The sequence below is a fragment of the Phaenicophaeus curvirostris genome, chromosome 7 (genome assembly GCF_032191515.1).
Source record: "Phaenicophaeus curvirostris isolate KB17595 chromosome 7, BPBGC_Pcur_1.0, whole genome shotgun sequence".
Classification (NCBI taxonomy): Eukaryota; Metazoa; Chordata; class Aves; order Cuculiformes; family Cuculidae; genus Phaenicophaeus; species Phaenicophaeus curvirostris.
Genome location: NC_091398.1, coordinates 6731925 through 6750150, shown reverse-complemented (window position 1 = coordinate 6750150; position 18226 = coordinate 6731925). Strand labels below are relative to the sequence as shown.

Sequence of the window (18226 nt, the reverse complement as noted above, 5' to 3'; positions counted from 1 at the left end):
AACGCAGTGGCCGTTTCCTCCCTGCACAGTGACTAATTTCCTTTGCGAGCCAAGCTGTCTCTCCTCCTTACTACTCTCACAAAGGAGAGATGCTGCAAAGCCAGGTTCCCCCAAGTGAGCTGCTCAGCCACTGTGGATCACTGCACTGAATGGCAAGCCTCCTCGGAGCAGGTTTCTCGCAAAGCCCGTTCCCCTTTGTAAGTGCCAAGAATCAAATCTTGGCCACCTAATGCAGCGTGTTCCACATGTTAGTTCGCAACACATTTAGCAACTGTGTTAACTGAGATGGATAGTGCTGTCAAACAGGAAGCTGGCTCACCAGGATGGAAACAGTGGGATACGCTGACCTTTTACATTCAGAAAAAAAAAAGCGTCCCTAAAACGATATTAGATGTTTCATATTAAAAAAAACCCAAAACAACTAACTTCTCGAAGAGCTTTTATTACCATGTTGTGTAAATAAACACATGTGCATGATCTCTGCCTGTATGCAGAACCTGAGCCTCTCTCACAGAGCAGAGGCCACCAGAGGAAATGAATCATTATCACCCTGCTCTGAAAGAAGTTTGTACAAGGGCTGCACTATTAACCACTGCTTGGAACTCCTGGATTCAACATCATTGCTGCTCCCTCCGTTCACACACTCAAATACCTAGCTATACAAAATAACTAAAATCAACAGATAAAATCCAAATCCCCAGGCAAAGTTCCCACTAAACTACTCTAAATATGCACAGGTTTTATTAAAGACACAGAGATGAAACTTACAGGTATCTCATCCAAAAGAATAAGCACTGAAATAACCTGTTTAGTATAAAAAGAGCCTCTTGAAATTCAAAGTTCATTCTGGAAAGATTTTTCTCACCCTACCAGCTCCTGCCTGATTCCCTCAAGATTAGGATTTCAGGTTTGTATTTTTCAAGCTGGTATTTTGGGTAGGGAGAGGAAAGCTTTGTTCATTTTAAGGTTTTACTGCTTCTGGAAAATCATCTCTAAGTGGAAGACACTGTAGAGCTTTACTAATGGGCTTTGCAGCCATATAGTAGGTAGGTGAAAACAGAGAAATAAGCCTGCACATTTAGCACTACAACTGTTGGCCATAAAGAGAGCATGTATTTTTACATAACCATCATATACAATGTATAATTTTAAAAATTAAAGACCGTAATGTGCTGTTCAAAATGTCCCTGACACAAAGAGGAATACTAGATACCATCTCGCTGTATACCTAGAGGTTCTATCCAGCTCTTCTGTGCTGACTTCCTCGAAGAATCAGCCCTGCCTTGTGGCACAGAACAAACGTGTCATGGATATGCTGACTGCTCATTATCACCATATTTCACACTTCAGCGAGATCCAGCTAATGCTTTCTAGGCAGGCTAACAATGTTGTACACCTAGTTTAAGATAAAGCAATCAACACAAGTGATATAACCACTTCCAAGATTTGCCACCAATTTTCTTGCTTTATCCTTACATCAAACAACCTCAAGGTGCTGTCTTCTGGCAGTGCAGAGAAAGAGGGAAAAGAACTTTATTGAATACCTTGTGCCTGAGCTGCAGAACTGTGGGAATACCCCAGAGCCAGGAGCGCTGTCTCCACCAGCTGGCTAAAGAGCACATCTTTGCGAACCAGAACGAACTCAGCATGCTCTTCTCGATTATCGTATTCAAGAGAGGCGTCCGACTGCTCCACCACACAAAAGACTGGAATCATCAAACCTAGTTGAAAAAAAAAAAGAGCATCAATGAGATAGGAACAAGAAATGTGTCATACATCTCTGATTAAAGCTATAAATTAAAACACCTCCTAGAAGGCTCATCTTAAGTGGAAATCTTTTCTTGCCCGTGGGATAGCTTTTGTTTTCTTTCCAAGGGAAATACTGAAGTCTCATCACTTGACTCATTTAAAAACCACACAAAAAGCTCCAGAGAATACAATTCAGGAACGGAATCACAGTCAGCATGACGACGAACAAGATTTCCTAATAAGACCTTTTCAACATTGCAGAAATCTTCTCCAGTTCCATGAATGTCTCTATTCCTTTAGGTCAGACCTTCTCCATATTCAGCCATATGAACACCTGACACACAATTCCTGCTTCTGCTTCTCTCCACACAGTGAAGGCATTGAGGAATCAGCAGAGGCTTGTCCCATACACAGTCCTTGACTGGGATAGGCTTATTTGCACATTTTCAGACCACGGCCAGTCTTTTCACTATGCAAGGAACATACCCTCGCATTGATTTTGCTGAAAACGATAACCTTGTGTTGGCAGCTGATGGCTGCGCAGACCCAGAGAGGCCAGTGGCTGTTCTCCTGCTGTCATGTATGAAGAGAGTGAGAACAGCTCTCTGTGAAAGAGGATCAAGGATGAGGAGGAACCACAGAAGTTGAAAACTCAGGGGTGGTCTGGATTCAATTTTGTTCTGTTTTATTGTAAATTTACTTTTGTGGTTACAGGATCAAGTCATCTATGGCAATAAATTGTGGGGCATGAACTTAAGGGGATTCAATATTACAGATGCTAGAGAAACAAGCCAATCTGCAGGAACTCACAGTGTGTGCATGGAGGGGAAGTGGAATAGATGAGAACTGTACAAAACCGTACGGCCATTTCCATCCCCTGCTACAGGCCAGGCTGTAGTCAAGGGGTGGCAAAGGAAAAAACACTGCCTCCAGCCACAGAAATTTATTACTCGGTTACATACCCTTTGTTAGCCCCTAGATAAACTAGGAAATATCTGGGCAAAGGCAAATCTCAGCCTGTTCTCCAAATGGGCTAAGGTTCATAATTCTGCCAGAAAGTTCACCTCTCACTGCTGTTCTTCAGCATGAAATATAACCATTTCCAGTAGACAACAATCACAAAAAATGTCCTGGACCAGGCACTTCTTTAAGGGAAAAAGAGAAGAAAGCCACATTTCAGTTCTCCTGCTGTATAGAGCCAGTTAAATATCTTCAAGACCTTCTACTATCAGTGGGTTCAGTATCCACAAACCAATAGTTGTACACCCCTTCACAGAAGTCATCCTGCCCTGAAACAGATAACCACGCCGGTAACAACTGCTAAGAGACTTAAATTCTCCTTGCTTTGAATTTGCAGAGACTAGATTTACTTTAAAATATATTTCAGAAACATAATTCTCACTTAGTGACCTATCTGGCATGAAGCAGCTCCCAATATAACATTCTAATTGCAGGCCAGCAGCAGCAGCTACAAGCCGTGATACCAAGTTGATGCATTTTAGATTTTTGTTTTAAATAACATCCTGAAGTAATGTGTAAGTAGGTTACAGCATCACATTGATGCTCCCTCTTCACTGCTTGATTCTAGGTTGAACTGATGCATTTTGCAAGTTCATGCAGCCAATTTCTAACACACGGTGTTAAAAATCAAAAAAAATCTCATTGAAGAAAAATCTCTAGGTGCTTTCCTGAAAAGACAGCATAAGACTGATCCTGTTCCTCTGAAATCAATGACAAGATTTCTATTCCTAACAAAAGTTAAAAACTGAATTCTGCTTGTCCATAAAGCATTTAACTAGCTAAAACAAAACGTAACCGCTGTAAGTGAGAAGATTCCTCTCCTGTTGAACATGCAGACCATCACAGGACTTTTGATGGGGCTATTAACGACTTAACGGAAGATTAAGATACTTGGCCAGAGCTGAGGTCATGATATCGGTTGTGTAAATTACATTTTGGCAAGACAGAAAAAGTAGGCGAATGCAAACTGATGATAAGAATGCCACAGCGTCTTTTATCCTCCTGCTGGATTCCTTCCTTGCCACACAAGTCTTTCCACCTTTTCAGCACAGAAGTTGCACCAATTCTTCACAGTTGTCGTTTACTCATTACAAACATAACGGATGTTGTTGATGACATCAATTTATGGATGGCACAAAAGATCCACGGGACTCTTGCCCATGATGACTTTCCTGCCTCTTCCTACTGCCCGTGCTTGCAAGGACCCCGCTATAGAAATAACTTTTGCAAAACCATGTCTGAACTCAGTGACCCAGCGCAACTGGTGATAAGCTGCTATTAGTACCTTAAAAACAGAGAGCAAAGGGCAGGTTACCACATCTGCCACTGCTAAGTCATTCTCATCGCTCTAGCTACAGAGTCTGGAATCTTAATACCAATCTTATTTTACTGAAAAACAACAGTAATCCAACTTATTTTCCAAGTAAATCTCACTCTAAGGAAGTTCTATCTGCTTCGCTCTCTATTTTGCACTGGAGAGTTAAGCTATAAAGTCTCCGATGGATTTATTGCCTTAAACATCTCTGTTTCCTGATGTTATCTGAAAATAAATTAACATACTTTCAGTACATTGGAATCAGAAGAAAAAAAAAACTACAACCAAAAGTCAACGTGTTCTTTACGTATCTTTACTGATCTAGAGTACGTCTTGCTCCTAGGTGCATATATTATACCTCTAGCTCACTAAAGGACCCTTACAGAAGAGCAACGCGAGGCTGTCACTGCTCGTTGCCATTCCAGATGAAGAACTTAAAGCAGTGCTCAGAGAGCACGAAACGAGCATCCATAATGAAGTCTTGCATGCAACGCAAGTCTCTACAGCAACATAAGCCAGCCTCACTCAGAAATCCTGAAACTCTTGAGCTTTTTTTCCTAATGCCCTATCAGCCAGAACTACTGTCATGCTCCCTCATCCATGCATATGCACAAAAAAAGGCTTTGATCCCTTCCACACTGAACTTCGGTGTGTTTGCTCTCTCAGCTTTAGAGAGATGCTGCAGCAAATGATGCTGCACGGCTCATCATACAGAACATACAGCACTGATCTTCACACATGGAGAAAACAAGGGGTAATCTAAGGGCTAAAAAGGAAAGTTTATTTCTTTAAATGTGAACGCAATTCTGGAATGCACATGAAACATTAACAGCACTCACAAAGGGTATTTTCTTCTTGATGTTAATTCACTTAACTGACTGATACGCAGCTCTTCATCTGCATAAAATGTTAGGGGATCTGCATAGAGGCTTTTATAAGGACATGCATGCACAGCAAAAATTCCTTCTAATCCATGGAACAGAACAGGGGAAAACTGTTCCTACTATTACCCAGAAGAGCAAAGTGGTTAGCACTGACTGGTACCTTTGTATAACATGTATTTTTAAAACAAATCAGAGAAGGGGTTTAAGCTCTGCTGTTGCTTTCACAGAAAAGCTGCAATATACAGAGAAGACACTGTAAATATAGGTTGCATTTTTTGCTGAGACTCTTCTAAAGGGCAGAGAAATTAAGGAGAAATTAAATATATATCAAAGAGACCTGTGTCCATGTGCACGTTTTCTCTTCCTTGCCCATTTCAATCTACATTTTTATTTCACCAGGGAGTGATCCATTCTTAAAAATGAAGGAAAGAGAAACAGGTATTTATTCAAGAAGTGAAAACTCTGGACACTCTGCTGCATAAAACATTCATTTTCACAAAATTAATGAAGGCAGATAAAAGTATTATCGTACTGCAGCCAGGCAGGTCCCTGGAAAACATTTTCAGTTTTAAGATTTGTAAGTAAAAGCTGTAAATTTCTAATGGCCAGCTGGAAGGAGAAGACAGAGCAGATATTAGGAAGTCATGCACTGTTTCTTTTGTTCTTTTGCCAGTGATACTTTGCCTAGTGCATTCTGTAGAGCAAGTAATAAATGTGATACTATCAGCACTGAACTTCTGTGCACTGTCCACTTCCACACAACCATCACAGGTTTGGCATCAAACGCAGAAAAGAAAAAGGATACAGAGAGCTGAGGAGGAGGTTAAACCATTCCAGCCACCCACCTCTCCAGTCATTAAAGAGGGAGCAGCACGTGTGCGTACTAATAAGAATAACATGAAGATCAACCATTAAGAAGAGGCATCAATAAAATTTGTGTCTTTTCAGATTAAAATCTGTTTCCATCACCACAAGTTTTGAGCCCCGTCTAGGTATTATTTAATTTAATCTAATTTGAACAATTTCCAAACATCAGCTTGATTAATTTCAACAGCATGGTGTTATGGAAAGATTTACTGTACAGAGGTTGTCTAGCAGGGAATTAATAAAGAAGCCAGTTCTTAGCCCTGAGTAACATGAGGTTTTAAGACTTCCCAGATTTCTAGTGGGAATACTTCACAGCACAAGCATGTTTTCTTCTGGGAGTGAAACCCACCAAAATTATTAAAAACTGAGATCAAATGGTGGTGTCAAACCCAAAGGAAATCATTCTACAGTGGAGAGATTTTTATCAAATGAAGAAAGTGGAAAATATAAAGTTTTTGTTGTTGCTGTTGTATTTGGCTTTTTAGGTTTTGCGTGTTGATTGGGGATTTCTTGGTGGTTTTTTTAACAGGACACAGACACACGCAGAGGAATCTGCCTCAAAGACAAAGCACATTTCTATGGTTGGGCATTCAGGAGCCAGGACACTTATTTGAAAATTCATAAACTACTGAAAACTTGTAATTACTGTATGCAGAAAATATTTTCCACGGCCGAGACTGTAACGTGGGTCATTCTCAAAGCTGGTCGTTCCAATACAGAGAAAAGGGGAGGGTGGCCAGGGGGTGTGGGGGTGGAAATGTAGGAAACAGCAAGAGCAGAATCCACAAACGTTTATTCACACACACTTCAAAACACTGACTGGACCAGTCAGCTGGACTTCCCAGATGAGACTCTCATCCCGTGGCAGAGACTAGGAGACTAGGATGTTCGACTAGCAAAGCATGAGTTGGCTTGAGGAAATTATCTAGATAAATATTCCATATATTTAACAATAAAGCATGTCTCCACAACTGGCAATAACCACAGGAAGCAATCAAACTACAAACATTTCCTAAACCTAATCTGCTTCTGTTTTCCCTTTAGGCAAGAGCCCTTTATCCAGCAAAGGCAGTGACAGGAAAGCAGTCCATTTATTTATTTCTCTTTGCACTGCAAGACAGCTGACCTTACGCACAGTGATCTGCCACTTAACTCTCTTCCCCCTTCTTTTAAACAAATTTGAAAAATTAACCTAAATTGAAAAAAAAAGTTTTAAAAGGCAGAAATCAGCATCCATGCAGCACAGGAGAGGTTGCCAGTACTTGTCTTAACATCCTGCAGCTCTAATTGAAAAGGCAGAAACTAAGTTTGACAGCTTTCGGTTATTCAGAAATACCTGAATTTCTGCACCAAAGACGGCCATCTGACATCTGAGTGCAACATAAACCCATAATTTCTATTCCGAAAAACTTAACAATGCCAAGAAAAAAGAAGGAAGAAAAAAAATAAGTGAAGCTTCAAAGCTTCAGTGAGCTATTTCTTCAAAACGGTGTAAACTGCAAATTCTGAAGTGACTTGAAATGAAAACCTAGTGTATATGCTAATAATCAGGAGGTTTCTATTCAAGATTCGACTAGCTGAACAAACACAGAATCTCAGGATCATTTAGGTTGGAAAAGACCTTTAAGATCACATAAAAAGGAAAAAGACAAATTCATAACGAGAAAAGATCAACTGCATTCCAAACCACTTTTTTTTCCTATGAGGAAAGACACCAAAGAGGATTTGAAAAAAACCAGTTTGTCATTCTGATCTCCACACCTAAAGTGTAGCTATGGCTAGTGGTGATGCGAGATCTCCCCCAAAAACTCCTGCAGGGTCGAGCTGAGGGCTGATGATACAGGATGCACAATGACAGGCACGTCTGTCCCATTCCACAGTGCCACATAGACAGCACAATTTACACTCAAGAGGAATCAGGCATGAAGCAGACCCCAGATTCAGCCCATGCCTGCGCAATTCAGCGATGAGGTGGAAGAGGCAGAGCTCACACATTTCCGCAAGCATCAGTCACATCCACCAAGGCTCACTTTCAAGCTACCCCATAAATTATAAACATCGTTAAATTGGACAGAATATAAGCTGTTGGTGCCTAACTCATTTACAATAAACACTCAGTTTGGGTAAATGGACTGTGTTTCAGACTTTTACGTATCAGCACCAGCTTACAACAGTCTCATTATGAGGCTGAGAATTGTTCCCCTGTAAATCGTTTTTACTGGGCACTGGAGGAATGACTTTGCAGTTGTTTGTCACTAACCACTCAGAACCACGTGAAGAAAGCTGGGTGGGCACACCCAGGAGGCCAGTGGGAAATTTCCGTGTCAAATACAGGAGAGCATATCAGGATCTTTGCAATCGCACAATCTCATGCAAAACAAAAGCGTCATGCACCTCATTACAGCCACAGGTTTTGTTTAAAAATGAGGACCTTGCTTTCTGCTAATCCTCTGCTCTCCGATGTCTTCTAGACAAAACGTGAGATATCAGATTTTGCACACAACTGGTAATGTGATGCTGTTAAACTCCCACTCTTCACAAGTTTATAAGCTCGTTGCAAATAATTTGTTCCAAGATGCAATTTAGTAAAGGAGAGCTCAGTCCACAGATGATTTTAATACAATGTTTGCCAAAGAAACACAATAACATTAAATAACATTACATTGTCGAAGTTTTCTTCTTAGGAGGGCCAGAGGAAGTAAAACTAAGGACAATATCTTTCTCCTCCTCCTCAGCTATTTTTTCTGGCTTTATACATTCAATAAATCTGTAGGCAGGAAATTCATTTCTACGGATTATATTTTAGCCAACAGTGAATGCAAACCACAAGATATTATTTACATCCTTCTTCGGCTTCCAGTTGTTTCTGTGGCTCCCTACTCCCAACCACCACAACGATCCCAGATCTGAAGAAATTTTTATAACAAAGTCACTAACGTCTCTGCAGATGTCCCCGGCTTCTGACAGCTTAACTAGCCAAAGAATCCTCCTCGTAGCTGAAATAACAGCTTTACTGTTTAACACAAAATAGTCCAGGCCGCTATCCCACCACAGAAACATAATATGAAATTCATAACTTGATTTGATAATCCTTGAGTTTCTCAGAAAATGGTATAAAAGAAAAGCAGCATTCAGCACGTGTGCCGAGACAAACAACAAATGGGAAATAAAGAGGGATCGGCAGCATTTATCTCTAGCACAGCCTCTCCCGTAGCATTTGGGACATCGGTGTTATGGAGATGAGGCTTCGTTAGTCAAAGTGGATCAGCTCTTATTGGCAACTAACCCGTTCTGCTAAGCTAGATGCCCGAACTAGTTGCCGGTGGTGGTACCAGCGCCGTGTGTTCAGCCAGAGCCACATGCAGGCTTTTCCCTTCAGATGACAGAATGAAGGAATCATTTAGGTTGGAAAAGGCCCATAAGATCATAGAGAACAACCATTCACATCAAAAGGCAAATGTAAAGACACTATAGCTACATTTTCCCCAAATAAAACAGCTGAGGTCTTTCAATCTGTTTCCCAGTTAAAAAAGAAGCAAAATACCCCACAGCAGTACTTTATAATATGAACTAATGGAAAATATACTCATTTCACTCAAAACCAGTGAAGGAAACACTTTTAAATTAAAATGGCGCTTTAAAAAAAAAAAATCATCTTAAGCCATTAATTTCCTATAAGTTTTGGGTTTTGGTTTCTGTAACTTAAAAATAAGTTCAGGATTTAGGAGGTTTTTTTGGTTTGGGGGACTGCTTTCTCTTGTTTTTGCTCTCAACTATGTAACAAAACTTGCCTAAGGGGCTAAGACAATCTACACCAAGTTCCACCCAGAATTAATTTTAATGACCAACGTTTTTAAACCCTGAAAACTGGAACCACTAATAAGCCCTTAACTTTGGTGGTGCTAGCAGATGCCACCATATTATGTAATTTTTAAAGCAAAAAAACATCTTCTAGCAGAAGCATTTTAATGAAGGTTCTGTTAACTAGTCTCCTGGTACTGGGATAAGTCCCCTGGAATGTAACAGAAAAGCTTTCGAAGCTGGTTTGAGGTTTTATTTCTGGAAAAGAGCTGTGTACCACACTCGGGCCTGTTTTGGGATCTCCACAGAGACCCATCAACAAACTCTCTTTTCCTTCATGTCCATTCCTCGGCGAACCACCCCGTGGCAAGGAAAAAAACAGCCCTATCACCCTTTGTCCATGTTACCAGACAAATACCCGACAGAGTCTAACATAACTGCTACATCTACATCTCTGTCTTCAAGCCCAGTTGCTTGAAGCTGAATGGATCTGTGCTCATTGCCTCCTTCCCTCATGTCTTTAAGATACTGGTGGCATTAGAAAACCTCACTTCTAAGTGCCAATACCAACAGGTACGGCAGAACTGGTCATGGGCACAAGTCAGAAATACGCACACAATAGGACAAACCACATCAAACACTGTCACAGAACAAATCATAGAATCATAGAATAACCAGGTTGGAAGAGACGCACTGGATCATCGAGTCCAACCATTCCTATCAAAATGGCACCAGACTCAATGGTTACCAACAAAGCCCATCATCCTGCTATGCTGTCAGCAAGCATTCAACCAGTGATACGGCACCATTATTAAGAGATGCTATTTTTCTGGTGTAAGGGGACCACAAAAATCTTCATCAGATCTCCAGGGGCAAATGAGCGGAGGAGACACAACCGAGAAAGAGCAGGAGCTGCTCATCTGATGTCCCCCTGTCTCCCTTTTCACCAACCAATGTGCGGGGAGCCTCCAGACAGCCTGCATCCATGGACCATTACGGGTCAGGAACCAGCACCTGGGGCTCACCCTTTACTCACAACTCGAATCTCCCACACCCCTGCATAGAATGCCATTCAGAAGTTGCTCTTTCTCTTGTATTCCTTCCTTGAAAAGGATCCTTGAAAAGGATACGAGGGAAGCGCTCCACAGTTTCAGAAATACGAGATCACATATTTGACAACTATCCATCCAAACATTATTCTTCTAGGGATATTTACTATTATCAGTCAGCAGGTCACATTAATCTAACAGTTTTTAATAACTACCACATTTTTGTCAAACAAGTCATGAGTTCCAGGCGCAAGAATTAAGAGGAACATCTTCTTCCGTAGGTGTGCAGCTACATTTACTTTGTTCTGCCAGTAAACGATATTTGGGGGAAAGAGAGGAAAGAATCTACCTACAGGCTGACCTACAGTGTGTGCATTGGCTTGTTAAGAATCAGCAAACCACTCGTTTGCGTCTCAATAGGCTGAATTGCTGCAGCATTACATACACAGAGACACACTGGAGAACCAGAGACTTCTGCTAGTGCAAATGCAAGCGCTCACTGAGAGGTGTTAGCCAAAGAAAGCAGATTACATCTGCTCTCCAAAGGCTGAACTGGCTCCCAGTTCACTTCTGAGTGTCAGTCCAAATGCTGATTTATAAAACTGCATGGCACGTGACAGGAGTCAAGGTTACCACAGAGGGGACCTCTCTTTCCGCGGATGGTACGGCAGAAGGGACACTTCTGCTTACAGCTCCATGACCCTGCTTCAGGGAAAAAGGAGAGCCAGGTGTCCACCGCCTCTGACCTCCACCTGTGGTTAGGTCTCTTTCCAAGGGGAACACAGCTGCAGCACAGCACAGCACGGCTTTCCGTCCGTAGGGTTTTAATCAGAATACAGAAACAGTGAGGTAGCTACAGGGTCACAGAAGAGCAACACCTTAAAAGAATGAGTACTTTTACTAGCATACATGGCCACAGATTTGGAGAGGCAGAAAACTGAAAAAAAAACCAAACCAAAACCATGAAGTAGCACAGCATTCTATTTTGAAGGAGAAAGAAGTCTTTTCTTACTGCTTTCTACCTGTCCATGGCATTCTCTTAGCTCATCTACTTGGCAGGTCAGCATGACATCGTGACCGTATTAATGTAAGCATGAAGGCTCAAAGTAATGACAGAAACATTACGTTCATTAAGCCAAACTCAGACACTCAGATAATGCCTAAGTTGAGCTTCACTGTCAAGCAATACGCCTACTTACTGCATACTTACTCACAGCAGACCATATGAAGTCTACCATCCAGACTTGTAGCTTGAGCAGCAAACTTAAAAAAAAAAGGAAAAATTAAAAAAAAAAAAAAAGCAGCTCACACTTCTGTTACTCTGCATTTTCTCCAAGTCTAAAAATTGGTAGAGTGTATGACAGGTCCACCTCATTTTTCTTAATGATGTTTTTATTATTCTTTCACTCAATTAAAACAGAAATGGATATTGCATCTTCTGACTGTATAATTGTTATTGTAATCTGTTTTCGATCACTGCTTGGGAAATGGGTCCAAAACAACATAAACTATCCACAGCCTGAGAATACAAGTCATTTTCTTTTACTACAATACTTAAAGAGACATCTATCATGTTGCTCTGCTAGCATGTTTGTATTATGGCAAAAAAGTTATTTGTAAGTTGGGAAAAGACATTATGAAAATCACCTTTTACTTCAAAGTACTGTATAACTCATAATTTATAACTACATTTCTTAATAACCATTCAAAATAATAAGGCTGGAAATTGTGCACATCTAATTTTAATATATAAATAATGGGAGTGCATATAAACCAAAATATGCTCAAAATATGAATTTATATTACTCTCAAAAAATAGTCTGGTTATAGTTGTGAAAATGACGTGCTTCATTTCCAATATATGCCTGTCAGTGAAATTTATGACAAAACACTCTCTGTTAGTCTCCATTACCATGATGGTAAATACTTCTATGTGAGTCACCTCACTCATCTGAAGTTTCCATCCAAACGCAGACAAAGTCAGCGACTTCAAGAGAGCGAAGTGTTGGTGATACACGAGTAACGACGGACCAACTCAGCCACTTCTCCACATGACACAAACAGAAATAGAACATCTGAGAGAGGGAGCGAAAGTACCTTGCGGCTGTCTGCAGGGATACAAATCAAGGGGCTTGATACAAGAAACTCCCCTCCTGACATTTCTGGCCAGATTTAGCACCTTTGAAAGGATCTGCTGATCTTTTCATCTCAGTGTGTGTCTTTGAGGAACAAATAAGGAGGGAGCATATTTAAGTAGAAGACATTTCTACTGCACTCCGAAAATGCAGTGGGCGTACGGTTATCTCAAGAGATGCCGCAGCTTCATATAAAATAGTCTGACAGGTTATTTTTATTAATCTTTTTCTGAGCTTTTTTACCTTGCTGACATTGCTACTAACAAGGCACAATTCTGCTCAGACTGTTTAATATTGCATGGCCATCTGATACAAGGACAGCAGTTGGAGCAAAATGACTGACAAGTTTTGCTATTAGCCAGGTAATTTTCTATTTAGAAAACAAGTCAAATGCTTAAACTTTTATCTAGAGCTACCTGCCTCTTTTCTTCAAGTTCTTTTTGTTCCCTTCATGCAAACAACAATAATTCTCTCCTTTTCCTAACATTGCTGCATCAAACACCAATAATCACTCAGCACTTGCCAGAAAATTTAAAATATATCTTGAGTTCAGACACTATTTCTCTGCCCTTGCATCCACCTTAGGATATGAGCAAGGCAGGGCTCACACTCTGTCTTTTAAGCCACCCTGTAAATTACTGCTTTATTCCAAGTAGAAATGCCTCCTAAAAGGAGGTTTTACCTAAGTTCTCAGATATTTGTGACATCAATGGTCACATCTTAAAATCAGAGTATGACTTTAAAAAAAAAGAACAAACCCTAAAACCTTTCACATATTGTTTATAAGGGTTTCACAATGTCAGCAGCCTTAAACTGCTACTACACAAATGCTGACATCTTGGTATATTTGTAATTCTCCAGGGGATGCCAGCAGAACTAGCATGGGTATTTAAAAAGAAAAAAACATCCTAAAATACTAGTTTTGGGGTTTTCAAATGTTCTCTACAATAAAGGAAATAAAATTGGAAATATAAAATGGGATATTTTTCCCTTGCTGATATTTGGATCAATGTAAATGAATACGGGGAAAAAGTACACCCAACAGCTGCAGGATGTGCTTACAGTGCACAGGGACTCTGGAAAAAAAAAATCCTACCTATAGAACTGCGACGATGTCGATGACATGACTTGCTGGCTGAGAACACAAACGTTGGCTACTTTTTAACGTCTGCTGTGAACGGCCACAAGAACCTCGTTTAGATGGGCTAATAGTTGTCCTCAAATTAAATGACACAGTGCATTTTCCAGTATCATTAATCAATGTAAGCTCGTTTGTATGTAACCCCACAGCTGAGACGCCACCGATGAGCAGCCGGCAACAAGTACCGAGCTGGTTGGAGGGCACGGTTTGTAGTATGGCTAGAGGCTAGAAAACAGTTCTTAAAAGCCACCAAATCCTCTGCTGCCATTTCTCACACGTGCATTAGTGACACACGTCGTGGTGGGGACCAACGCACCTGACCCAGGACATTCCATACCACAGGAATCCATCTCCGTCAGGCCACTTTTTCAGGGCTAGAAAGGGCTATCGGTTCCTCGTTCAACACCGCGGGCTGGTTTCAAAACCAGCTGAACTTCAAAAGGGGAGCATGCTTGATACAGAGCCAGAGCCGGGCACGGGTCATCTTGAAGAAACCCCCATCGCATCAATTCAAAGGGGTTTTGTAATACTTTATACCTTGAAAAACTGGGCCTTTAATCCTAAAACACAGCAGTAGTTACTAATTTAACTAAATTAGGATGAGGGCTGGTAATTAAAGGCCTAACTTATCTATGCCTTGCAATTTGGGATTCGAAATAAAATCTTCCTAAGTTTTACAGATCTGCAGTTATTTTGAAAAGTTTAAAAATAAGATTTAAACGCAGGTTGGGGACTGCTCAATCATAAAAATAAGAATTTTCCTAAAAAAAAAAATCACCCAGCTGTTTGGCAAATAGAAATACATGACTGCAGTAACACTGTCTTCGTTTCACAGCATCATAGATGCCGTATTGTATTACCATCTTCAGTGGCAACACGATTGACAAAAACCTTACTAGTCCAAGCATTTTACTTAAGCTCCAAGTCAGCATCGTAGCCCTTTTCCTCCCTGTTCCACCCAGACAGCTTTAAGGAAAACAATAATAATGGAAAGTAACTACAAAAATAAATATTCAGACCAGCATCTCCATGAAGAGTGTTAAACTCGAATACTTTTAAAGGTATTTTAAAGTAACTGATACCATCTGAATGTCTGCTCTACGAACTAGAGATTTTAAATACATAACATAGTTGTCTGTTGAAATGACGACTTGATTACAATTACATTATGCCAGGTTTTTTTCTACATATAAATCTAGATAAAATATTCAGCACAGTAAAATAATTTAAGCAGAATATAAAAAACTACCCAAAAATAAGTATTTAGGAAAGGAAAGAAATCTTTAAATCTCACCTATAAGTGTTTATTCATAACAATTAAAGTTTAATACTCCTTTTCTTCCTTCCGTGTCCAAATTCTTTCATCTAAATTCTGAATGAGAAATATGTCACTATTTAATTTCCTGAAAATACATTCCTTCACTGGCATCTTTATAGTTTTTAGTATGATTTTGCCATCTTCTTCAGGCACAAAAACAATTCTGGGATGTCAGTGACAGTCACCTTAACAGGAGTTTTCAAACAATTGCCCTACAATTAACTGACAGTAAAATTGCTCTGTTCTCGCAAAGGCAGGACCCAATTTATAGTGGGGGGGGAGACAATTTACACAGATTTTTTTCAAAGATGCTAGTTTCTTTTTCTTTCCTTTGGTTGCTTTTCCTTTCCTTTGGTTCATGACGAGAATAATAGCATCCAGTTAACTAATGCTAAGTGGCCATGGCTACGGGGTGGGGAGGAAGCTGGGAGGTGACTCGAAACGCTTAGAACTGTTGTGGGAAAAAATAAAATCTTACTAACATCTAACCTTAAATCTTGAATTCAAAATTGTTGGTGGCTTTCTGCAGATGCAACTTAAGAGTCCCAAAATTACTCTAAACATCAAATTATGCCTAGGTCACTGAATGGGTGGATACCCTATATTCTGTTTAATGTGTATGTTCAATCGCACATATATTTTAAACAACTGTGTCTTTATTTTAATAACAGACCAAGTACTGCAAACACATAAAGAAAGACTATTTTTCTACCTCAGCAAAAATGCAGCTGCTACACTACATGACCCTCCAGAAGCGACCGCTCTGTTTTTCTATTTACATGACATAATCTGATTGGAAAAGGGGGGTGAGGGGTGGAAATCAGCAAAAAGACCAGAAACTCACTTTTAATCATCAATCGTGAAAAAGAAATTGTTTTGCTTTTCTTACTGCTCCTGTTAAATTACAGGACTCTTCCTCATTACGTATCAGAAACATGTAAAATCTGAGAATTTACGTTTCTTCATAATCCCTAATGAGTGATATCAGAGTACAAGGCAACATTTTCCAACTAATCTGCAACAGATAGAACATAAAATATATTCATGTATTGCTTGCTCCTGAACTAACACGCATTTGTGGCTTTCATGCTTCTATATCTCAATGCGTTTAACTCTTTCAAATAGCTATGTACTGATTTCAGGCAGCAGGAAGAAATTCCTTACCTAGGACCTAGGCAGGGAGACGACCTAAAACTCAACCTTTCAGTTTGCTTAGCTCGTAAGGACAAGTGAAACGTGCTTCCTTACTCCATTTACAGTTTAATGTTAACTAACCATTTAGAACGGAGGAGCAAATTTGATCAAGCTGCGCTCTTCAGTCTGCACAGAAGTGGGGTTTATCTCCAGTAAAGCACTTTAAATCCTTGCAAAAGACATAAAAGGAAGCACAAACCCTATGACAATTCCACAGAAATATTTAGAATGGATTTTGACAAACAGCTCTTTAACAATCCTCAGTCAGCATTCCTGTCGCTGCAGAGATAGGTTAAAGCAGATTTCTAACAACCTCTAAGCAGACAAGACTGTGATACATTAGAACATTATGGGGTTTATCGCAACCAGGAGCACCGTTCCGAGGAGTCACTGCACCCACGTTCCCAGTATATCTGACTTTCTACTCGCACAGTAGCCAGAGCTACTGATTAACGTCCTGATCATACAATTCGGTTTGAGTGTCTGAACGTTTCCTCCTCCATTAATATTCTGTAAATTAAATCACACATTTTAACAGTTAAACGAATAAGAACGTACTACTATCAGACTGCGTCAAACTAATCTAATCAGCAAATTCTTTGCAGTCATTTCCTGCTTCGAATTTGAACGTGCGTCCTGACTACATTTTGGTTCTGCGTTTCTATATCAGCAAAACCAAACTTCCAAACAGCTCATTCTGCACGCTGGCATTCGAAGTTGCATTCAGAGGTTTTGGACGCTTATTTTCTACGCTCTTCAAAATCAACTCACACACACACACATATATATATATGCACATCCACATTCACTCATATACAAACAGGTTCATGAATCGCAATCAACAATTTTGTAAATATAAGTTTCCTAGCCATTAATCATTCCTTTTTTTTTTTTAATCCTTATGGAGTGAATTACTAACCGAGAGGAGACGCCAATTCTAGTAAGTGAATGTTACCCAACAGGGATATAAAGCTGTCAACACCATAGTGCTCTTGCTTGCTCTAAACTCTCTCCCAGGCTTCATATGTTTTTTAAAGCGGTATTAGCCTTTTTTTCCCAGGGACCTTCATAAAACCTGCCTCTCCTGAACATCTGAGCACTTGCGCTTTATCACAAACAGGTTTTAAAACAGAACGGTTAGATAACTGCCGAAGCAGTTCAGAAAGCACCAGGTTAGCCAGGCAAACCAAAACTGGACTCTAACACATTGGACCGATGCTAACAACATCATAAACAGCACCGAAACTTTTAAATCCCCTATTAAACACAACCTTTAAGACCCCGTTTATCTTTTCAGTAACCTTCATTAGTTTATTATCGCTGCTGCAATGGCCCTTTGAATTAAGTACATTCAGTTTAGGAATTAAAAAAAAGGAAAGTCATAAGGCAAAATTTCCAACGAGAACAATTGATTTTCTGTCTGCACTATAAAAGCTGATTTTAAAACACTTTTTCTCTCATAAATCCATAGAGAAGGCTAAAACCACCTACAGCACTATAATATTTCTCTGTTTCTCAGGGAAGTCACTGGAAAAATGATTGCAGCAAACACTACGATGATAAAACTTGTTACCAAAGGTCATCTGTCTCATCATAGCACCAGTGAGTTGAGAGCTTATTGCTCTGTTGGCAGCGATTAAGTTCAGAAACAGATACTACTACACCAAAAAGCCACTCGACAAGCTGGAAAGAATTTCAGCATTTACATATCTAAGGCCCAAAATGAGATGAAAAAAAGAATTGCTAGCATTTA

At 40.0% G+C, this 18226-nt stretch overlaps 1 protein-coding gene across 2 annotated transcripts in view; it reads right to left on the bottom strand.

Moving 5' to 3' along the window:
• SATB2 (SATB homeobox 2) overlaps nucleotides 1-18226 on the bottom strand; it is a 136151-nt gene that overhangs the window by 112330 nt on the left and 5595 nt on the right. For both annotated transcript variants that reach the window (XM_069860669.1, XM_069860670.1), the window contains exon 3: nucleotides 1545-1721. In XM_069860669.1, coding sequence (XP_069716770.1) covers nucleotides 1545-1721 — 177 coding nt within the window. The remainder of the gene's footprint in view (nucleotides 1-1544; nucleotides 1722-18226) is intronic.